Genomic DNA, 25,361 nt, shown 5'->3' on the forward strand with positions numbered 1-25,361 from the left:
TATAAGAAAAAATTTTTATTAAACTTTTATTCACAATGTACATAGTACATTTACAAAATTAAATATGCTATTCCATCTATGCTTGCTTTAACTACACAATAAGTTAATAGTCAAATACATCTTTTGAAAAATGCTTTCGTACATAAACAGAGAGTACTTCACTTTCTGGCACTCTAATATAGCTCACTATTTTCTTCGAGAAAATACGATCACTTTCGTAAGTTTCTTTTAATTCCTGCAGTATTATCAAAGAGACGAGGATTTTTAAACTCTCCCCTCATATCTAACATATAATACAAACGATGTCCTTCCACTTTCAAAGGTAAAAGTGTTCTCGTCGTCTGACGATTTTCTTCACACGATACCTGAAACATAAAAGTAAAGATTACTGATGCAAGTACTTCTCTATATTGCAATGTTCTGTGATACCAGTGAAAACATAGTGTTCTTTGTATTATATCCACCACCTTTCATTACAAAAGATTAATACACTATTCCAAAAAAAATCTCTAAGTTGAAAAGATTGTTAAAAAAGATTGTCTGGAGATGCAGCTGAGTCTTTAATTCCTTCCTTCTCTATTTGTATGGTTCAGGTGTTGTTAGGATGTTCCAGGCTGCACAACAGCCGAACAGGGTGAGTGGGTTGACGTTAAGGAGCACCCCACGGCCCAGCGCAGTTGAACAGAGTAGGAGAGGTGATATCCGGTCAATCTCGGGACAGATTAACACTGAGGTGTTGGCTGCTCCTCTTTTTAAGGAGAATCTTTGAGTCCCTTTACGCGATGGTGTAGATGATGTCTTTCTTCGGTGTCATGTGACACCAAGTGAAGTGTAGTCTACTTTGCTGACATATACTACGTGGCTGCAAGCGTCACATGACTGGGCACATTATAGTTTTTTTTTTTTTTATTTCAGCTTCAAATAAACCCCAAATTAAAATAGCCAAAACACAATAGGTAGGAACATATCCTGATACTCTCTTCTCTCATTTTCGGATTATGGAATATAAAAAATTACCATTTTAATTACAGGTTCCTATAATTCCTGAATTTTCTTTAAACTTCAACGCTTTCGACTCTTCCCTGGAGTGCTCACGGAGGTTAAAAACAGGAGAAAAAAAGAAACATCAGAGAATAAAAAAGGAACGGATTTACCAAGGGAAGAGCTGTTAGAGGAGTCACATTTTAGTTTGCTTCATCTTCATCTGGTGATTACATACTTGACAACGTGTTTCCGTACAAAACAGCTCTCCCTTTGGTAAGTCCGTTCCTTTTTTATTCCTTGATATTTCTGTTCCTTTTTCTTCCTGTTCTTAACCTCCATGAGTAAGACTCCAGGGGAGAGTCGAAAGCTTGGAAGTTCAAAGAAAATTCAGGAATCTGAAATTAGAATGCCTGAGCGTGGTTTTGCATTGTATAAAAAATTATTTTTACCTGACACGAATGAGCCTAATGAGAATGACTGATCAGATTTTTACCTACTTCGTATATAAGAAAACCAAAGGCACCTGACTTACTGATGCGGAAAGAGATCTACAAAGGCAGGTATTGCACGTGGGAACAATCAGAATGTTTCTCCCTTAAAAAGAAACTTGAATCGCATGACAGTTTCCACGAAAAACTGAAATTAAAATCAGGCAAGATGTGGACTGAAGAAAGAAAACAATGAAAACTAATGCTGTAACACTGAACAAAACTTAAACTATTGGGAATAAAATAGCTGAAATGAACAGTTCAAGTATAACGTACACTGTTCTAGAAATATGAGAGAAAATAAATAAATAAGTAAATGGCTCAATGATAAAAGAGGTAAGAAAAGTAGCTGTATAGAAGTAAATGTGAAACATACACTAGCCTATGCTTTCTTTATCTCACAGCTAATATTCAAAACCTTGCATTTTCAATGTCATAAGAAGCGGTCATATTACTTGACTTATCCACAGCATGACCCATTGTTCGCCGTAACGATATCAATAATATATATAACTACATGAACTGACTCACTGACAAAATAACGGGTGCTTCCGGAAAGTTGAAATTTGGCATGATCCTAGTTTTTCGGGACTAACACACAGGAAAATTGCCAAAAGAGAATATTTTTAATTTTAGGAGTCTAAAGGGGGATGAAGAAATTCCCCATGGAATTTAATTTTTTTTTTTTTTTTTTTTTTTTTTAACTATAATCTCATCTTTTAGGTACTTGGAATTAGAATAAAAACTTGAAATTTGGTATGCTAGCACGTTTTCGTTATCATCGTTCGCCTAAGTAAATTGCCAATAATAAAAATTTTCAGCTTTAGAGTGGTTTAATGGGCAATTGAAAATCTTGCTATGCTAATTATATGGGACATCTTTCACACCCCAAAATTATTTGGCACTTCCTATAGAACTACAATCATTAACTTTGGCATGACTGTAGCTTTTTGGAGCTAACATACAGAAAAACAGGGTTGGCAAAAACCATGGTTTTTATTTAAAAAACCAAAAAAAAAAAAAAAAGTTTTTTTTTTTTTTTTGGTTTAAACCAGGTTTTTATGGTTTAAATAATTTGCTCTATATATTCATATCATATATGGACAGAAATAAGTTTCTTTCGCCTTGATGTTATTATGCAACAACCGGGTTATGCTGGAAGGGGTCACATAAGCTTAAAGCGGAATAAAAACCGCTTCTCGAGTTACATCCGAGAGAAATTGTCCTTCATTTGAACTCGAAACCGGAACTAATTGGCCACAAATGCGATACGTCTGCCGACTCACTCACGAAGGACTCCTGATAAAAAAGATTCGTTGTACTGATATTTACATGCTTCTTAATATAACTGTTAAGAGTCATTTTAGAAGGACAAAAAAATAAACAGTTGCACAAGTGAAACCATTCCACAGAATTACATATGAACAATTTCAAAGTACTACGGAGTACAGAAGAACTAATTTAGTTCAAGTTAGTTAACAACGACTTTTATTGGTCCAAATTAAAGAAACACACCGACTTAATCTGCATATCAATAAGAAAAGTGAATAAAGATACGAATTATTTGAGTCCACTTTGGCTCAGACTCATTTATACATAAATAGATACTAAAGATACTTATTTCACTAAATGCCTCTCGTGGGGTCTGTATGACTCCCCCCCCCCACACACACACAAAAAGTACGGCATTTTCGATGTATTTTATCAATAGTAAACATTGAAACGAAACAATATTTAGAATTTTTCTTCGATTGCAATTACATAACAATAATAACAACTACAAAAAATCACAAAATAAACAATTATAAACTTATAAAAAAAAGTTGCTTTTGTATGTATAATCTTTTTGACTAATGAATGGGGAATTTAGGTCTAATATAATACGAATAATATACGGGAGTGAAACGTGATAACCCACAAATGTGTGTTCATCAAGATTTTACAAACAGTTACACTTTTACGAACATTTTTTTGTTTTTTGGTTTAAACCAGCCAACCCTGCAGAAAAATTGCCAAAAGTTAATATTTTTAATTTTTAGGGGTCTAAAGGGGGATGGAGAAATCCCCCATGTTATTTAAATGGAACTTTTCTTGTTTTGGACTTATAACCTCATATTTTAGGTACTTGGAATTGGAACAGAAATTTAAAATTCGGTATGCTTGTACATTTTCGTTAGCGTTACCCAAGTAAATCATCAAAAATAAAGATTTCCAACTTTAGAGTGGTTTTATGGAGAAGTGAAAAAACTTTCGCATGTTATTTATATGGGACATCTACATCCCAAAATGTTTAGGCCCTTCCGGCAAGGTTAGAATAATGAAATTTGGCGCGATTCTAGCCTTCCAAGAGTAACCTAAAGAAAATTGCCAAAACTGAATATTTTTAGTTTTTACGGTGTCTAAAGGGGGGGGGGGGGGCATGAAGAAATTCCCATGTTATTTAAAAGGCGTTTCCTTGGGATATAAAATCTTATCTTTTAGATACTTGAAGTAGGAAAAAAAATCTTGAAATTCGGTGGAATTGTGGGTTTAAGAGGTGCGAGGCCGTAGGCGGAGCAAAGGCCAAATTCAGGAAATAAATATTAAGAGTAAATGCATGAAATTCCCTGTTGATGCCAATCCTGATACGTAAGAGATGCGAGGCCAGTCATGCAAAAGTGAGAGTCTGGGGGCTAGCCAAAGGCTTACAAAATAATTATATAACTGCATTAGACTGCTTTACATGCTGCTTTCTGGCGATTGAAAAAATGATCCAATTTAAGGGATGAATCAAGTAATTTTGTCAATGCAGGTGTTAATGAAAGTGTATAGTTCCAAATATTACTCCTCCAATCCAAACAATTTGAATGCCACATAAAGGAAGTATATAAACTATATGTTTCACATTTATATCTATGCAGATATGTTTCCTCATCTTCCTTGCTTAATATATTTTATCTGCTAAAACAAAAATTACAATCTCTCCATAAAATTTTAATATTTGGAAATCAGGGTAGAATATTGGCATTGTAAATTCCATACGCAGCCACATTTCTTTCGAACCCAAAGGAATAAGATGCCGGAAGTATGCCATGCTTGAGCTATCCACAGATATACTTGCCTCCAAAAGATTACGCATAGGTTGCCAACTCTGGAAAATAAAATTACCGGCACCGCTTTAAAATTCCTTACGATATAGGCCTAAGTGTGAAGTATCTCTGTTCGGACCCATCCATGGGAATGAAATGTACTACCGTGGACAAAAGTGTATTAGCACTTGTATTCTGCATATTCTTAGTAGATTCACTAATAAGTTTAATCGATACATTGTTCTAAAAATGAGAAACTGAAGTTGGTATTGATCATTTTATTGTATCTACCAGTAACTGCCCACTTATTTAGAATTATCGAAACAGATAAATAAAGGCATATTAATCCTTACGTGATAACTTTGGATTTACAGAATGAACTTTACTCTTTAAACTTACACTTTAACTACAGGAAATTGCTTTAAGAAGTCTTAAAGAAGGAAGATGGAAGTTAAGAAAAGATGTCATATGCATCAGCTAGGGACGTGAAAGTAAACAATGCAACAAACATTGTACTAACGAAATGCCTAAGAATTATTTGGCAACAATCGATGGACAATTTAAATATATCGCATTATTTATGCCGGACAATTATGACAAATTATACACTTCTGTCTCTAGTGTTTAAAACAATGCTTTACAGTATATCTAATTATTATCAAATTTCTTATGTTAAATAAATGAAAAACTGCCATAGATTAAAAAAAAATATCGCTTGATGTACTTAGTTATATCATAAATATTGTCAAAAAGTTTGGAGTGGCGCTGTAGGCATCCGGAGTGGCACAGTGCTGCCATCTGTGTATAAAGCGGAAGATGCATGTAATGTGTGTTTGACTGTTCATGACATACATTGATATTGTACTGTGTTCTGATGGAGTGGGGCGATTACGAAAATGGTGTATAAGTAATTGCACTACACAAGGTCGGGAAAACAGCAGGTGAGATTTTCAACCTCCTGAAACCCCTACAAATAAGCAAGAGATTCGTGTATCGCGCCATACAGTGATACACCGAGACTAGAACGGCAACTGACCGCGCAAGGAATGGCAGACCACGAACGGTACGAACCCCGCAGGTCCAGAAAGCAGTCGCAGCAAGAATTCGAAGAAATCCTGTTCGAACATAAAGTGTGATGGCAGCTGAGATGAACATAAGCAGAAATTCCACTTCTCGTGTGCTCAGGAGTAACCTACATCTACGGGCGTATAAGAGGCGGACTGGTCACTTTCTGACCCAAACATTAATGTCGCAGAGGGTCCTTAAATCAAAGAGACTGTTGCTGCGTTACGCGAACAATCTGCGCAGAAAATTTCTGTTCACTGACAAAAAGGTGTTCACAATTGAGCAGCCTTACACGCCCAAAATGACCGTGTGTATGCCCGTCATCTACTGCAGCTGCTGAGGCAGCTCCAAGGGTTCAGAGGGCACATCATCCTGCCTCAGTGATGGTTTGATGGGGAGTGAGCTATTCAGGCACAACCCAGCTGCATTTTTGCGAAAAAGGTGTTAAAACATCTGCCAAGGTGTACCAGTAGGGCGTGTCATTTTTGAGGGTGAAATATACTTTTTGCAATTTTTCATGATGAGGGGTCTTAGAAGTATGTTTTTAGGTATGAGAAATTCAAATCCGTACTTAGTTTTGTGATTAAAGAAATTCTAGCTAGGTAAATCAAGATTTGAATATAGCACAAGAGCAGTTTTCGGAATTTTATACTGAAATACTTTCGAAAATGCCATGCAATGCTATAAAATAAATTATTTTTCCATATGAAATATTTTATTAATCATCAAACATATTAATAAAGCTAGAGGTACAGTAAGAAAGAGTATATAACCAATACTTTGAGAAAACACTCAATAAAATGTCTGCATACATAGACGTACGTACTGAAATACTGTATTTAGACTTCATATTATTGCATTTCATTTACTAAGCACAGAAAGCATTATTTTGATTACATACTATTATACTTTATAATTGTTTTAGAAAAAACATGTAACATTCTCCTTGTTTGAAGTGTATAGCTTCTGTTACAAATTTTGAGAAACACATTTTTCATTGATTTTAAAAATACCTTACTCAACCACATTGACAAACTACTAATTTTCATTATAATGAATTACTGTGTAAGTGCTGCATCATACAGTTCATACACTTCTTACTTACTACTATAGTATTACTATACATATGCTACATTTATGTTACATTTTGTAATAAAGCTGTCCTTGTTTTACTTACTACAAATGTGTTCAAGAAACAGCAACAAGTAAGCAATACTATTAAAGCACAAGTTATTCACAAAACAAGTTTCATTATGTCCTGTTTTGATTCATTTTCGGACATCATCTGTGGACTTGGTTCTTGAACTATCATGTACCCCTCACGTTTCTCATACGTATAGACTTTTGCTGTTGCCTCTGTGACTTGTTTCATACACCTTTCTATAGATTGAGTGTAATTTGGCCACTGTGGTACTTTCATCGGAACGTCTACAAATTTCTTTACTGCTACTGTTGAAAGTTTGCACGTCAAAGGAGGTTCATAAACACCTTTAGACCAGTCGATCATATCTAGCACGAACGAGGCATTGGCGTCGATAGCAGGTGTTTTCCCCAGACGTACAGAGAGATTTCCTTGTACTGCCTCACTTCTCAAGTTAAGTATCTTTTGAAGTACAGCATCCACAACAATCTTCTTCTGCATATGAAGTCACTGCAGCTGAAACAAGATGTGGCGTGGCCCTTTTTCCCAGCAATGCTTGCCTTTGATGTTGAACCAGCAGGGTAATAGACAATAACAATGTATTTCACTATCCGCCAAAGATTTATGAGATATTTGACGTTAAGTTCATGTTTAAAACCCCACAAACGACGCAGTCTATGTGCTGTAGTCAACCATTTTGAATGACTGACTGAACCAATTTCAAGAAGCGCCAGATCCCATGGAGATTTTCCAGTGAGTATGGCCTGTGTAATCTGATATTCGTATGCTTGATCTGTAGATAAATCTTTTACGATATTTTCAATCAGCGCAATAAGAGGCTCTCCAATTGGGAGTTTTTGCTATGAAGGATCGATTCCAAGTCCAGTAACTGCGTCTTGCATATCTCCAATTGTACCTTTCCACTGATTGCTAGACAAAATTATGCCATCCAGTGTTGTGATTCAGTGTCGCAAAGGTAACCAGCTGGTGTGAAGAGCACACACTAACCAATTTAGCTTACGACCGAGTTTGAATTCTACCCAATGCATAGTACGACCTTCCCAGCCAGTGTTGACGTTAGTAGAATCACCTCCAATTGCTTGTAAGATTTTATCAATGCCCTTCTAAAATCTTCAGGATTATCAGCAAAAATTTCAGCTTGCTTTTTTATTGTCACAATCTTTCTGAGGAGTGAAATTATAAGGATAGCGTCTACCTGGTTCGTTGTAAATAGAATAGTTTTGTTCTCATATAATCCCAGGGAACTGGTGATTTCAATTTTCTGCTACCAACATAACGTTCGTAATATCTTCACGGCCGTCAAAGAAGATGCAGTCTATTATACCTTGCTGACAGAACTCATCAAATTCCTGGTAACGGATTTGATTATTTTTTCTTGTCCTCTCTTCGCTTTATTGTGATCAATCACAATCCTTTGGTCTTTGTCGGTCATCAAGCCAACATCCATAAGGGAGGCAGAATGTATGGCAGCTGTGGCACGCAAGCCGACACCATACCAAATGCTCTGCATGACAACATAGCTTAATGACGGGAAGTTCTGAGGGTAACAATTCTCTGCCGGTTCCAATCAAATTACTCCTATATCTAAATGTATTACGTTTTATTTTTGTCTTGGAAGTCATTGTAAAGAAACATCAAGAAACCACGATGTTAATATAAGGACTAGTTGAAAAAGTTTACACACACAAATTTGAAGCTCTCACTCTTATACCCTTGGAGTAATAATATAATAAATGTGAAAACTCTAGCACCCGTTTAAAATTGAAAATGTATCTAATTTAATGATTGTAGAATATAAATTTGACATAATATTAAAACTGTAATTCAGCAATGTGCAAATAGATAAAACTAATCTTAACAAGCATATATTTCTACTCAATAAATGAAATACAACGCTGGCGCCATCTATGAACAACAAAAGTAAATTTGTAAAAAAAAGAACGAAAATGACAAAACTTTGGACTGATATTTACCTAGCAAAACAACATTATATCGAATTTGTAAATATATGCTCCGAAATACAATGACAAGTCTCAACTTTTTAGCATCCCTCATTTTAGGATTTTGAAAATTGAAAAAATCGACACGCCCTAGTGTACCAGGACACACTCCTAACACCTATAGTGAAACCATTGTCTGCTACCATGTTCCCTGGAGAAAGGTGGACCTTCCAGCAAGATTCCGCTCCAGGCCACAAAGCGAAAACAACCGAGGAGTGGCTGGCACGGAACATCCACGACTTCATTTCTAACGCTGATTGGCCTTCTAGCAGCCCGGACCTTAACCCGTTGGACTACAAACTTCGGGCAGTCCTTCAGGCAAAGGTCTGCCATAAACGGCATCCACCTGTCGACAGTCTGAAACAATCCTTGACCCGAGCAGTGAACAATTTTATCATGGACGTGGTGCGGCGTAATGCAATTGACCAGTGGCCGGACAGACTTCGTGCCTGCATCAAGGCGAAGGGGGGACATTTCGAAAAATGATTCGTGCGTCAGATATACAACATATCAATGTAAAACATGACCAAAATAAATTGCCTTGGTGTTAATACTCTCTGTATTATTCACATTCAAACTTGCGACAGTATTTATGATGTAACTAGGTATAATATAACGGAAATTTGTATCTGTAAAGGAACTATTGGAGAATTTCGATGTCGATGTTTTATTCTGGAGATTTCAAAATACTGGTCATAAAGGGGCTAGCAAAAAGTCTGTACCGATCACCGCCCTTAATAAAAATAACAGCCATATTTCCGGTCAGGCCGGTGAAATGCTGGCCAGCTGGCAACCCTAGCTTACACATCATGTTAGCATACGTTGATTTTTTTCTGACTCTGTTCGTTGGCAATCACTTTGCTAATGCGTGATCAACGTTATCAATTTATGTCTATTGGTACAAAAATGATAAATAAATAAATAAAAATAATTGAAAAATGAACTTAGGAAATGGCATGTTACGAAAACCTTTTGTTTATAATAAGAGATTCTTTTTCAAATAACTTATTTTAGTATTAACAAAAAAATTGGCTACTTACCCATGAATCCTCCCTTGGGAAGCCTAAATTTACTTTCCATACGTTTCGGAACGCCAAACAGGTTCTGTCTTTAGTGGCAGGGTAACAAGAATAAAAGCGAATAGGAGATAAAAGGTGTAAAACACAGAATACATACCACTAAATAAATGTAACGTAAAGAATGGATCCTGAAATGTCACGAGCAAAGCAAAGCGCAAAAAGAATAAACTGAATCGAAGGAAGCGCGGTGTCCATGTTACGTCACTATTGCCAGATTCAAAATATGCATCAAAGGTAGGTAACCAAATTCTATCAATGTAGCCAGTATCCACACTTAATGCAGGTTTATATTTATGAATAAAGAATGATTTTCTAATCTCCCGTTATTTCTTCGTTTTCGCTAAACCTATTACATTAACCTGTTTTATATTATGTGTATGCTGTTTTAAATGAAGCGCCAATCTTTGGAATGGCTTCCCAGGGGAAAATTCGTTGATAAATAGTTTTTTTTTTTTTTTTTTTTTTTTTTTTTTTTTTTTTTTTGAATTATCCTCTTATGCACCTATATAATTTTAATCTTCTTTTAGTACTTCATAAAATATGAAACGCTGGACCAAGACGTTAAAAAAGTTGACTTGTAAAACCATTTAATACTTTTTAAACGGCACATACGTAACAAATGAAAGCTACCTTAATTCTACCGTCAGGAATAATGATTCAGATAAACATCTAGTACATCTACTGACATTTTGTAGACATTGTCTAATAAATAGTCACAAAGAGACAACTATGAGAATAGATTCTATGCTGCAATAGTTATTAGTACGATATACACTGCTGGGAAGGGATGCTCATACAATGTTATTCACAGGGACACTCAGTTTCTAATTCTACGATGGAATGCGATTTATTAAAAGGCAACGTACCGTTGAATATTCAATTCCCATTATGAACACAGATTGCCGCAAGAACAAAGTAAACCTGGCTCTTCTGTAAAATATAGTAAATTTCCTGACTTTCGGTGTGTTTTGATTCACTTCATTGATACAATATAATACAGTAAAACCTGTCAACTTGGCCATCTCTCTAAGTTAGCCACCTACTCATCTTGGCCTGTTCGTCTTGAACTTGCATTTTCCCATAAGATATTCATTACTTATTACTCTGTAAGTTGGCCACCTGTCTATCTTGAAAGTTGGCCGCATCGAGCAATGTTTATCCTATGATGATAATGATAAATTTACCTGCCACGCAAAATAGTTTTGTTGTTGTCTTTCGTATTCCCATATGAGACGGATGTTCTGTATTTGTGACTCGAGACAAAGAAGCATGGATTCCCACGAATTGTTCTTGGAGGTCAATGGCTAGAACACGGGTGGTAAAGGAAAATGTGAATAAGACAAAACACGTACAAGAATTCAGGAAATGGTTGTACGTATTTGTTTACCCTGCCCGTTTTGGTAAAACCATTAGCTATATCGGCTCCTTTCATCAGTGGGGAGCGTTAGTAATTCCGGAAAATTATCAAGGTTAAAGCTAACCATTTCAATTGTCAGCTATTGGCACTGACAACTTATCGAAAGGTACCGGAGGATTTTGAGATATGAATTCCCTTACTATTTTTTCAAACAGCTTTTGCTCCGAAGGAAACACTTGTAGCTCATTAACAAGAGGTAGTTAACTACAAAATTAGAATGTGCATATATGCCAAAAAGAATAAGAGGAATACTGTACATTATTTAAAAGTAGCTGTCGTGCCATTGCTTATTAAAATTTTACAATCAAATAATACTAGAAATCCTATTCTAAAAATACACCAGTCAAACTTATTTTCTGTAAGTTGGCCACCTGCCTAAGTGGGCCACTTTTCAATGGAACCGATGATGGCCAACATAAACAGGTTTCACTGTGGTCAATGTGAATCCTGGATTCTATCTTCTAGTATTTTAACAACATCCTCTTATCTTCTTTCCTACTTCCTAGTATAGCTAATATAGTTGTTAACGACAATACCTGACAATTACGTCACACCTACCTTATTAATTGGAATAGTCGTTATCCGATTCTTTCCAAACGGCGTATACGTAACAAATGATAAACTGGTTCCGCCCTTTCTTAAAATCAAATAGCGCACAGACTTTAAAGAAAACATCCAACTAGATGCTAATATCAGGTACCCTGAAATAGACAGAGATTATTAGATTTTATTTGTGTTTTACATTCAATAAAATATTACTACTACAGCTATGATTAGCAAGCGAAACTGATTTTTCAAATTCTTATTTTGCTCTTCGTTTTGACAAAAAAAAAAAAAAAAAAATCACTATATCATATCACTCATTAATTAATTTGCTTTTAAATAATATAAAGTTTGAACTCCAGAATCCAGGGATAATACAGGAGATTAGAAACACTTTAAATATTGAAGTGCTCTTTTCAAAGTAAAATATACTTTTTGATCATATATGTCAAAATTTACCTATTTCTGTATATCTAAGAATATTTTTATTTACGCTAAAAAAAATCACCTGAGAAATATAACATATATTGCTTCATAAACAGAATGTAATTCGCTATAAATTTTACATTATTACGATGCGTGTCTGGAAAGTAAGTACCGTTCTGAAAAGAAAAAGTACTAGAACAGGTTTGTTCAAGCCAAATTTATTTTTACATGAAAGAGCACACCTTAAACTATTTTTCGATAGATTCCACCGATGTTCAAACACTTGTCATAGCAGCTGACGAACTGGTCCAAACTTTCCTGAAAGAAACATCCCGCAAGTGAAGAGAATCATTAACTCCGCAGTTTTTTTTTTTTTTTTTTTTGTGTGTGTGTGTGTGTGTGTGTGTGTATGTATGTATGTATGTATGTATGTATGTATGTATGTATGTGTGTGTGTGTGTGTGTGTGTGTGTGTGTGTGTGTGTGTGTGTGTGTGTGTGTGTGTGTGTGTGTGTGTGTGTGTGTCGTCATCGTCATTTTCAAAGCACTTACCGTCTAGCTCGCGCTCCAGGTGCAGGAATAAGTGGTAGTCAATCTTTCACGATAAGCCTCTACAATCTGACGATGAATTTCGTCCGGCGTAATGTTCCTTGTATTTAAAAATCAGGTAACAGAACGAATCTCACAGTCGGCGGGTTCAGCAATTGTTGTATAAACATTGTAGACAATCATAGGACACAGTATACACTCGCAACAGCTCAACCGTACTGACATCACTGAAGACACAGACTAGAATATACACATCGTAAACTCTGCAAAAAACTGGAAACAAGGCGAACCGTAGCGCCTCTAACATACGACGACGGAACTAACCAGTCGATTGTCGTCAGCAGCGTGGAAAATTCGAAATAACCTCTCTAGTGGCACATGGTGGGTGAAAGCGTGGTGTGCATAGGTGTGTATTGTAACATATTAAAAACAATAAATAAAATTGATTCATAACGGTGTGATACGTAAAATGTATAAGTGCAACACAACAGCTAATCAGTTAGTCGGTGGTATTGTAATGCATTGCCTTTCACTTGGAGACCAATACCCAAATGATCCATGACTTCACTCAGATGTGACAGATTGTGCAGTAAAACAAACTGAATAAAAATAGCAATACGAATGCATAATGAAATTAATTAATATTTTGAATAAAAGAAACGAATACATATAAGTCAAATACACAACTGAAACACAAAGAAAGAAATATTTAAATATTACAAGAATGTGAGAAGTTAATTGGATATTCTAGTTGCCATACTTTACCCATACAATACAATTATTGTTTTTTCTGAATGTGTTAATTATTGTCCTGATTACTACTCAGAGACTTCACGACGAAGTTGTGAAGATCTGAATGCATCCAATGCCCAAAATGAACGTTGGAAGAAGAATGATTGTTGAATCGTCGTTGAATGAACAATTGATTCCGAATGATAGATTCGCTTTAGAAGTTTAACTTTATACGCACCATCGTCCTTGTATATACAATTATTTTTTTTTGTTTTCCGAGAATTTTTGATACTGTATTTTTGACTTCTGTAAGTCCAGATAATAATTTCTGAAAATATTATTATTGAACTGAAAGATGAAAAATTGATTGCTTCAGTTCTCTTTTCTTTCTCAAATAATAATAATAAAAAAAGCAATCGATGTCTTATTTTTTACCTTATAATGCCCTATATATTTATATATTCTTATCTGCGTACCAGGAATGTAGAAGCACACATCGACGTCACTTGGATGTTATTTTCCGATGAGAAAATTTGTTTTCCATTTCACACACAACCTTGACCATAGGATGTTCTCACTTTCGGCTGCTCGGATACAAATACTTGTATTGTACCTAAAATTTTAACTGTTCCGTTTCTGTCTGTTTTGTCTTTGACCGCTAGTTTGTACAAATTATATTAACATAATGTTCGATATGGATGTACGAAAATGTCAACAAAGCAATCCAGACAGAATACAAGAAGATGCTTTTGCGTAATTCCATCTGAATTCACCAGATTGAAGGAACATTTGTTGCTTCATAGTCACAGATTTGGCAGTTTTTTGTACTGAAAGGTAGTGTGGTCTAGGTAATAGAAATGCAATATGAGTTTTACAATAGATACTGCAGACAATACAGGGTGTTCAAAAAGTGACGAGCTTCTCCAAATTGGCCGTTTCTGAAAAACACCCCACGACAGGAAAAGAGCCATATCTCAAAAACTATTTGACCAATTGTAATGATTTCGGTCTTGTATTAAAGTGGAAGGTCTGTACAAACCGAAAATGTCATTTTTGCATGCGTAACCCCAAAACTCTCAGAAAAATCCTGTGAAATAGAAAAAAAAATACTAATCAAATAACACTCAACATGATTTTTTTTTTAAATGGTGAATCCCAGGTGATAAAACAAAATAATCACCTTATCAACACATACACAATAACATTAAACAAATGAAAAGGTATTATTTCTGACAATAAAATTATCACGATTTTATTGTACCCTTAAATGGTTGCTGTCTGACGCTTTAAAAGAGTCTGTATTTTCGCAAAGACACGTACTCTCTCGTCTCCCTTGAACTAATTTTTGGAGCATATCCTTATAATCTTTATGCGAATTGTTTGCAGCATCAACGTGGCATCGTGATGATATGTAGGGTCACACAATCCTTGGAACGTAACTGGCAAAAGTCAGAAAATCCAATAATGTTGTAGTGATCGTTTCTCCTTAAAATATGTACAGATTTCCTCTTCTGCTCCCAAATCTTTCAATCCCAACTGGCACGGATACACAACCCTTTTTACCAGCACACTCGACATATTATCATGTAAGCCTAGGTAAAATTCTTGAACTCATTTTATAGTATCTTGGCTTACACTTGCTTCTTTTCTTTTCCCAGGTTTGGATGAATCAGAGCCATCTATTGAATATGTGAAGAACTTACATTGTTCAATCTGCCATTTGTGAGTAATTAACAAAACTACTTAGCTACATGAGAAACAAGTCCAAATTTCTTCAGTATAGCGGTTTCCTTTGTAGCGGTGAGCATGTGGAGATACAGCCCTTGTACTCTGTGTCTAGTTTAAGTGCAGAAAACCAAGAACTTCTTAAATTAAGAACAAGACTTGTCCAGAACGAAACAGGTGACTTTGCTTCACTACATATTTGTGAGAGTCACAAGATAGAATACCTCACAAGATATGAACATAAGCAAAGAAGACTGTGACCCTCTGAATCTGCATCCCCATAAACCACGAAAGAAATCTCTTAAAACAATAACAGTGAAAATGTTGTGTGACGTCAACTTTACAAATTTGAATAATGCACCAGGACAGAAACTGTGCATTACATGCTACCAAAATATTTTTACTGCAGGTAAAACGGAGCAAGATATATATGTGCTTCACAGTCTGAAGATGTATAGTTTTCTGAACCAAGTACGTCTCTGCAGGAACTGAACACCTCCCTCACTGCTGTTGGCTGTTCACCTCTCAAAGTTAAGAAACTATCCAGAAAAAGGCGTACACCATACATGAAAAAGAAACTGTTACATTTAAGTGCAATATGTGTTCAAACCGCAGCAGATCTATTACACGTTTAGGGCCGTAACTTGTGGGGGGTCAGGGAGGGCAAAAGCCCCCACCCCCAGGGAAAGCTCCCCGTCGTTCGAAGGGGGCCACTTCAAGACAAAATTTTCCTACTCCATATATGATACGAACATGAAATTATAAATGAAGCATGAAACAGTTTCACTATACTGCATAAAACAGCTCACAAAAGGAAAATAAAACAAAAATGAGTCCCTTTCAGTAAAAAAAAAAAAAATGTCTACCAGGGTTGGCAAAAATCATGGTTTTTATTGAAAAAAGCAAAAAAATCAGGTAAACCAGTACTTTTATAAAAAAAATAATTTGCTTTATGTATTTATACCACATATGGACAGAAATAAGTTTGTTTCGCCTTGTTGTTATTATACAAGTACAACAACCAGGTTATGCTGAAAGGGGTCACATAAGCTTAAACCGGAATAAAAACAGCTTTTCGGCTTATATCCGAGAGAAATTGTCCTCCATTTGAACTCAAAACTAGGACTAATTGGGCATAAATGCGATACGTCTGCCGACTCACTCACGAAGGACTCCTAATAAAAATACGGTGTACTGATCTTTACATACTTGTTAATATAATTATCAAGTCATTTCAGGACAAAAAATAAACAGTTGCAGAAGTGAAACCAATATACAGAATTATATATGGACAATTTCAAAATACTGCAGAGTACAGAAGAACTAATTTAATCCAAGTTAGTTCACTACAACTTTTATTAGTTCAAGTTAAATAAATACCACGACTTGATTTGCATATCAGTAAGAAAAGTGAATAAAGATACGAATTATTTGAGTCCACTTTGGCTCTGACCAATTTATACCTAAATAGATACCAAAGATACTTCTGATTTCAATAAATGCCTGTCGTGAGGTTTGTGTCCCCCAACCCACCCCCAAAAAAAGTACGGCATTCCAATGTATTTTATCAATAGTAAACATTATTAAAACGAAACAATATTTAGAATTTTTGTTTGATTGCAATTGCATAACAATGATAACAACTATAAAAAAATCACAAAAGAAACATTCATAAACTTATAAAAAAAAGTTGCTTTAGTAGTTTAATATCTTTGAGTAATGAATGAGGAATTTAGGTCTGAATATAATACGAATAATATACGAGAGTGAAACGTGATAACCCACAAATGTGTGTTCATCAAGATGTTACGAACAGTTACCCTTTTACGAACATTTTTCGTTTTTTGGTTTAAACCAAATGGTTAAAAAAAAAAAAAAAAAAAAAAAAAACGGAAACCATTGTTTAAACCAGCCAATCCTGGTGAAAACAAACAGGTTTCGGCAATGGTACGAGTTTCAATGGTACTTGTCATGGTTCCATATTAGTAGCATTCTACTTGTAAACGTAAAATGCAGTTTCTATGCATTGTACAAATAAACCGCTGGTGGAAAATTGTATCTAATACAGTCATCTTTCACAGGCACTCATTCATTTTATCCGTCGCAAAACACTTGTACTGATTTTACACAAGTATATTAGTATATTACCTAGAATACTAATTTATTACTTTGTATTTAACTCTATCGCCTTCAGAAATTTGTTTTATGTCTTACCATGCAAACTATTGAATTTTACCTGTAAATCTTTCAAAATGTGGTGTGCCAAAAATAAACGTGCACCTTTAAACAAAAGATAAATGAAGTAGAAGCGATTCAAATTCAAACCTTTTCAATGCTGAAAACGTACTGGTAAGAGTGCAGTTTGAGCAGAACCAGTGATTTTGGATAGTTTCTCCCTCAATCTTACATATACACGATCTCCAGTGTTACTTCTGAAAATATAGCTGAACGAGCAACGAGGGTTACGAGCCTCGTAGGGCTCCTTTTAGTATAGATTCCTATGAATGTTGTTCAAAGTGCACTTTAGCCCAGATACTTAAAACACTTTACAAATACTTACCCACACCAAAGCATAATATTCCAATTCCATTCCTGTATTTATTTTCTCCGAGATTGATTTTTCTCCACCATGGAAGGCTCTCGTCAGCATTCGCTCGAACTGGTGAATCCCTCAACGTAGTGAACGCAAAATGAGATAAGTAGGCCCAGAAGAAAAACTGACATAGTGCAAAAATATTTAACCACTTGAAAAATGTTGGATTCTCATATTTAAAGAGAATTACGTCTTTTGGAACATTTGTATTTACTTCAAACGAAAGATTGTTGGATAATGACTCACACTTCGAAATACCACGGATTCCAATACGCAAATCGTATAATTTCAACCTATAAACTGTTCTATAACTGAACCGAAAATCAAGGATGTTACGAGTTACTTCACTTAATGGTTTTGTATACCTGTTACAATAGTTAGTAAACTGGCTAACTGGTCTAATAAAATTGTGAAAGTTATAAAATTTTGGGCATATTTTTCCATTGGGCTGACTTTAACAACAAGCCGCTCGGGAGAGGGTCTCCTAGACGCAGAGTGCCAGTACCATCTAAATTATTTGAATGTGCAATGAAGTGGTCACTTTCAGAAATGGTTTGCGTCAAGACAACGCTAATCCTAACAATAATCTGCTACGCCGTTGGATGTCGCTACCATCCACATATAACGCGACTCAGCTAGACTTACACAGTCCCAGTTCTAGTTTACCTACTTCTCATGAGATGTCGCCATGGTCTCTATTCCATAATTTTTGCCTTCAGTGTTGCTACTTCAGTGTTTGAAACACGTTCAGTTATTTAGTTCATCAGCATACGCGTATGTGCAATTGAACTAGATAGATATGTGAGGTGATTGTTTTTCCAAAGCTCGACCTGAACTACTTCTACACGAATATATAATTCTTTATTTATTAGTAAACTATAATAACAAGTCAAGTAAATACTTATGCGAAATTCTTGTTTGTACACAAATAGTTTCGATGCTAGTGCCAACAGAAAATTGCTTTCTTCTAAATCGTAGCAACCACCATCATATTCGATTAAACCATAAATTGCCCCATCGTTTAATTTATTTTGTATATAAATAATAATTTCATTTGTAATTTGGAAATGTTTCAATGGCTTGCACAGACTTCGATTTAAAATAAATAAATAAATAAATAAAAAGTTAGTTGTAAAATATGTTAGATTGGTTTCCTTTTTCCCTCTACTTTTATAAAGCTTAATAATTTATAGTATTGACACGGAATAGATAGTCATAATGTGCATTTTAGAAAAGCGTCTGATTTCAAATAATCAGCAAACTTATTTTAATATATTAATAATTCTGTAAATGTAAATGAAATGAAATCTTTAAGTTTTACGTCCCACGAATATATCCGCTAGGGTGATTAAAGGAAACGGTGATGATGAAAACTGAAGGAAATGGTGGAATCAAGAAAGTGTGAGAAAATGGGAGAACCGCGAGAAAAGCCCCGCGGTCCACAAAAATAAGCCAGACATGTGGTCTTAAACGTAAAATACGATAATTTGCTCTTCGTACGATATAGTACACGGTCCAACACCTCAACCATATTAATCATGTGCAGTGTTGCTAAAATTTTGTGGGAAAATTATATTTTTAAGTCAAATGTTTTATCTTCTATCATGTTTTCTCTCTCTCAATGGCCTCTAGTTCACGCATTGCCGCAATCAGATATGATGATGCTTTGGGCGCAAACTCCCCATTTCGCCTATCTGTAAAATAAATGTTAATCAAATCAGTGGCGATATCAGGGGGTTGTTCAGGAGTGATATTCCCCCACAAACATATCTCTGATTGTGTTCATCGTCGGTTACCAATATTTTTGCTACTTTCACCCTCTGTGTATTCAAAATCTCCCGAGGTATGATTACCATAATTTCTGGACACCAATCCCAGACATTTTTTTTAAAGAATGGCGTGTGTTTATTGAGAAGTTAAAAGAAAGTCTAACTCAGCGTTTCCCAACCTTTTTCAACTTGCGGCACACTATGGGTGTAACTTGAAATCTCGCGGCACACTCATAAATATTATTATTTTTAAATATAAAATACCATGGTATCTTTTTCTGTGATTACTGATATCCTCACAGAGAAAAAAGCTCCATCACTGGTTTTCCACCATGGTAAATCATTATGCTTATTTTTCATTCTAATTTAAAAATAGAAAACAATTGCAATGAAATATTGGACTTAGGTTTTTAAAAATACGCTTTCGTTTTCAAAAACTGCATCCAAACTTTCACTAAGAAGGAAGATCACTAAATAACGAACGAACAAACAAACCTCTTTTACTTTTAGGACACAAATGTAGGCAACTCGTATGCATGTTTGTTTTGTCGAAAGGATTGAATATTTTAAAATTTGAATTACGAAATATTCTGCAACAATAAAGAAGCAATAATGGTCATAACGTCATAACAATGATAACAAATACCTTTTTCAATATTAAAAATGTACAGAAAAGTAACACGGTATGAAACTTAAAATTGTAGAGTCATATTAGAGGTTCATAGTAATGTGAAATACGAATATACATTTTTCCCTATGTCCTACAATTTAATTGCTATAGAGTTAATAATTTTGTTTCGATCAATTCGAGAGTCTCGAAAGTTCGATAATTCGATAAAATTAAAATTCTTTATCGACGAGACGGTTTTTAAATTTTATCGAGTTGTTATCGATTACTCGATAATCGGAACAGCCCTATGTTTATGCCGTTTTTCTTTTTTCTTTTTTTTCTTTTCTTTTCTTTTGTTTTGTGATTAGGTATAACTTTTTTCCCGTAAATTGCAGTAGGGTGTCGAAAATCCGTATTCATGAGCCATAATGGTCAGATTCATGGATCAATATTTTGATGGTGGGCCAAAGTTCGCCAGTCCACCCCTGCTCTGTGATCATTAATTCCAAGTTCTGATTTCGAATCCATTACATTACCTTCTTTTTCAATGAAACTTATTTCTTTCCGGTTTTTTATTATCCTTCTGTGGACCATTTTAATTACATTTATATTTGCTAAAGCAGGGCTACCAATATATGAAAATTATTGTAAGGCGAAAGGGGAATTCCCGTTTTGCCTTAAGATAACAAGTCATTAAATACCAATTTTTGGTTGACGTTTCCTGTGATAAGAATAATAAAGCAAAACGGGAAAAGGCGAACAGTGAAGACACGATTGGGATCATTTCTCCATCAACTACTTGTATCGCCTGGATTTTTTTTTTTGTACTTATGTATCTAGTTGTGTAATATTTTTATCTATCTACATACATACAAAATACACACACACGTTATTATATATATATATATATATATATATATATATATATATATATATATATATATATATATATATATATATATATATATATACAGTGGCGGATCTAAGGGGGCTATAGCCCCCCCCCCTTGACGGTGAGGTATACACTGGATAAAATGGGCTTCAATCCTGCTTTACACTAGATAAAACGGCAAAATATGGTTTAGCCCCTTCCTTGATCATATCCTGGATCCGCCCCTGTGTATATATATATATATATATATATATATATATCTATATATATATATATATAATGCGTCTGTGTATTTTGTATTTTTATTAATAATAAGTAAACTTAAATTCAAAATTTTCCGTTACATTTCACAATTTTTTTTTTTACTGTAAAACAATCAAAATTAAACTCTTCTTTATGTGGTCACATGCAGAATAAAATTACAAAAATTTACAATTATTACTGGAAATTGATGCTCTTACCCATTTCGAACATTTCTTTAAACACACAGTTTCAAACATAGGGGAGACCGGGGCTATTTGAGTATAGTAAGGGAAAACTCAAAATTTCCAGAAAATGATGCACTTTAGAGTTTAAATATTTAGGCCATAATCTACGTACATTATTATAGTACAACATATTAAAGAATAAAGAACCTATTAAATCACTGAAATTCAGGATACGAATTTAAAATAAAAATGGCAGAATTCGAGACTAGTAAAATTCACGGGGCTATTTGGGTTTCTTACGGGGCTATTTGGGTATTTCATTGTATCAACATTGTTTACATTAATTACATTAGTGTTCATGTATATTCTTAAATCATACTCTTTTCTATGTAATTTGTAAAAGCATAGCTTCATAGTAAAAGAAAATAAGTGGAATAATTCTTTAGGAAAGACTTTTAAGGATAAGCTAAAACTCCTTCAGAGATGTAATAATACAAGACTATTATTTTATATATATATATATTACATAACACCTTACACGTATAGATTCATCTTAGATGGTTTGACTTATATCCTTTGAAATAAACTCTTGTAAAAGCAAACGAGAGAAAAGAGAACTTCTGACAGAATAACATAAAAAGAAACTTCGGATAGTTTTACATTTTCTTCTTTAATTTTCAGTAAACAGGAAGAATACATAATAATGAAAACTGTAGTTCAAATTCAACTGTTAAAATAAAAATGAACTCGCAATAAGATTTATGTTCAAAATCAGTTTTACGAGTAGTCTTTTCAATGAAAATTAAATGTATAGGAAGATAAAAATCAAAACTTGTGCTGAAGAAAGCAAGGGCATGAAAATTATTTTCTACACAAGCTTATGAGAAATCACTAATTTCTCGAAATTCTGAAGTACGAGACAATGAATGTTACCAAGAAATATGTAACCCAGAGGCACTTGATGCACACAAACTGTTTTTTTCCCCATAAGATCCAATACATGTCTCGTTGTACCACTGTTTACAAAGTTGGCAGCGATTCCATTCTTCTTTGCTCACTGAATCTTTACAGTAATATTTCACCTTACAAAATCATTGATTTTTACATTGCTCTTGTATTCATTTTAATCATTATCATCATCACGTGTAGCATATGTATCACTTTAAGGTACGGACCTACTTATTTTTGTCTTCTTGATGCTTTTCTTCTTCGAGCAGGCTTCACCAGATCCCCCCTTTATAACTTCCGTTTCGTTCGAAGCTGTTGCACATTTTCGAAAGAAGTAAGTAGAGCTGTACTTTGCTTCTTCTTCCTGGAGATACATTTGACATTTTATGTAAGAGTGAGAAGAATTTTCGTCACTGTACCGCATACGATGGAATTATTGCTCCATCATATGCTGTACATCCCATGTACTCTTAACTATATTTTCCAGACTGGACTTTAAATTCGATTATCACTTGAAATTCAGGCCTCTGATGTGCTGATGTCATGAAAATATAATGCTCTATCCAGTGGTTGTAATATTGTCATGAGTGGTGTGAGGTGGCAAGCACAAAAATTCAATGCCATGTTGCTCACAAAATTTGAGAGCTTGTACCGAACAATGAGAAATATGTCCGTCCAAAATTAACAAACATTTTCCCTCATCCCGATTTGTTTGGAAAAAACTCGAGCCAGTAAACAAACAGCTCTTTATTAACGTAATCACTATCTGATAAGGAAACTTGAGAAGTCGATGGTAGATTGTTTACAAATTCTTCATTCATACGCTGATCTTTAAAATGATAAATCCAATAAGGTGGAATGTATTGTCCAACTGCGTTCCAAGCGACCATCACAATGACATTTTCTCCTCCCTCAATGTAAATACCACAAATTTTCCCACCTTCTTGGCAACGACTTTGCTTCATCTACAGCGTATATACGCTGTTGTTTTTATGTTAAGACTAATCGTTGAAGTAACAGACTCACTGCTTTCTTATTAACGCCTTCAACACGAGCTTTTGAAAGTCCCTCAGGTTTTCGTAATGGTAAGTTCGGATTTTTTTTTATTTTTTTTTTTTTTTATCAAACTTGAAAACCAATCTTTACCAGCTGGTTTCTCAAAGGTTGTGGATTTTGATTTATTGTTACATATCTATGCACAGCTTTACGAATCGTTTCATGGTGCAGCTTAGTCCTTTTTTCCGTGAGAGTCACAATTCGCAACACTAAGTTCCTCCTGTTCTTTTGTCGGTATTGTGGAGTGTCCTATGACTTTCAGTTTTGTACTTTGAACTTTCCAATATTATCACTCAAGCTAGCCTCACCCTCTCGAACAGTACTTTCCTTCACAAAATGTCAAAAGGAAAATTACAAAGCTGTGAAGCTCCACATAAACTTAAATCTCTTTCTGTTACACTTTGCATGGCCTTCTCCATGTCTTCATTATTCCACTTGCTGTATTCATGTTTTGATTTGTATGCTTGTACCATCTAAAAAGAAAATGAAGTGTTTTGTTTTACATACATGCATCACATAGGATGCTAAACCATAAATACAAACCAAAAATTCATAAATTAAAGATATTCACGTAAGTTTACACCTGACTCAAATAGCCCCAATTGGCTCAAATAGCCCCATTTTTTCTACTCAAATAACCCCGTTTTGCACATGCTTACGTAGGAACGTACTATTTTCACACGGAATAGAGAAGAGCACCAATAATGGCGGTTACAACATGCTGACGTTCTGTTTTACGCGTACGGTAATAATTTTACAAATATATGCATTTACACAGGTACAGCACCTTATATTATACAGACATTATTTTATATCAGACCAAAATACGAAGTATTGCAATCCACCTTGCTCATAATAGTCTCATGTTTACAGCAACTGATAAGAAAGCAGGAGATCAATAACACATACAACCTTTCCTTTACCAACGAACTCACAAATGAATGCGAGTGCAGCGTACTGATGCGCATATTATGTGCGCAGTGTAATTTTTTCTTAAGTTTGACCCAAATAGCCCCTTGACTCAAATAGCCCCGGTCTCCCCTATTAAAATTTCATTTCTTACAGATAGTATGAAACGTAAATATTGTAAATTTTCATAACTGTTCTCAAAGTGGATTTGTGTACAGCCAAAGGCAATTTTGTAAGTTAAACAAAAAGTACAAAATAAGCCTCTTGAAAACAGCTTTTACTTGTAAAAGAATAGAGAATGAGCACTTTTGGTTGTTGCAATAGTCTGTGTAAGCAGCTTGATAAAAATTCAATGTAGCATAACAACAGCTGTTTCTCTTATTTGCCAAAAAGAAAAAAAGAAAGAAAGAAAAAAAGAAAAGAAAAAGAAAAAGCTTGATAAAGTGAATGTAACGGCGAGGAAATCTCTAGCGACGGCTCTGTTTTTCATCCCCCTTCTAAACATTTGTCTAGTTTATAATTAGATTGTGATACTCCTAATTATTGTAAAAAATATATAGAGGAACTGTACCAAAAGTGGGCCCCCATTTTGTTTTTTCCATATATCTCAGAAAATATGGATCAGAAAAAAATGCTATTCAGGATGAAAATAATATGATATGTAATTGCTTTGCTTGTTTCTTCCCATCACAATCAAGGAAAAAATGGGTTGAGAAAAAATGGATTTTCATATGGACTGCATTTTCGGCATTCGAAAAAACTGTTCCAAAACCGGGCCCCTTTAAATTTAGATAAATTACCCAAAGCGAAAACCTGTATTACTTTAAATGAGTTACGTATTTAAGCTAAAACAACATCCTAAACACTGGGGCTTGAAATAAAATGAAATTTGAATGTTTAAAAGACTTTATTGGAAGA

General features: G+C 34.7%; 2 protein-coding genes across 2 annotated transcripts in view; both read right to left on the bottom strand.

Moving 5' to 3' along the window:
* LOC145675889 (transmembrane protein 223) lies at window positions 1-24,007 on the bottom strand. The gene is made up of 4 exons (XM_081746683.1): window positions 23,890-24,007; window positions 17,799-18,044; window positions 11,822-11,964; window positions 1-365 (listed from the first exon to the last, which is right to left on the bottom strand). Exons 1-4 carry the CDS (start codon window positions 24,005-24,007, stop codon window positions 210-212), a joined length of 663 nt encoding a protein of 220 aa, XP_081602809.1. The 3' UTR covers window positions 1-209.
* The window catches only part of LOC145676217 (uncharacterized), a 176,805-nt gene that overhangs the window by 27,472 nt on the left and 123,972 nt on the right, over window positions 1-25,361 (bottom strand). The window lies entirely within an intron of this gene.

This window comes from Thermobia domestica, chromosome 18 (assembly GCF_964235325.1).
Source record: "Thermobia domestica chromosome 18, izTheDome1.hap1.1, whole genome shotgun sequence".
NCBI lineage: Eukaryota > Metazoa > Arthropoda > Insecta > Zygentoma > Lepismatidae > Thermobia > Thermobia domestica.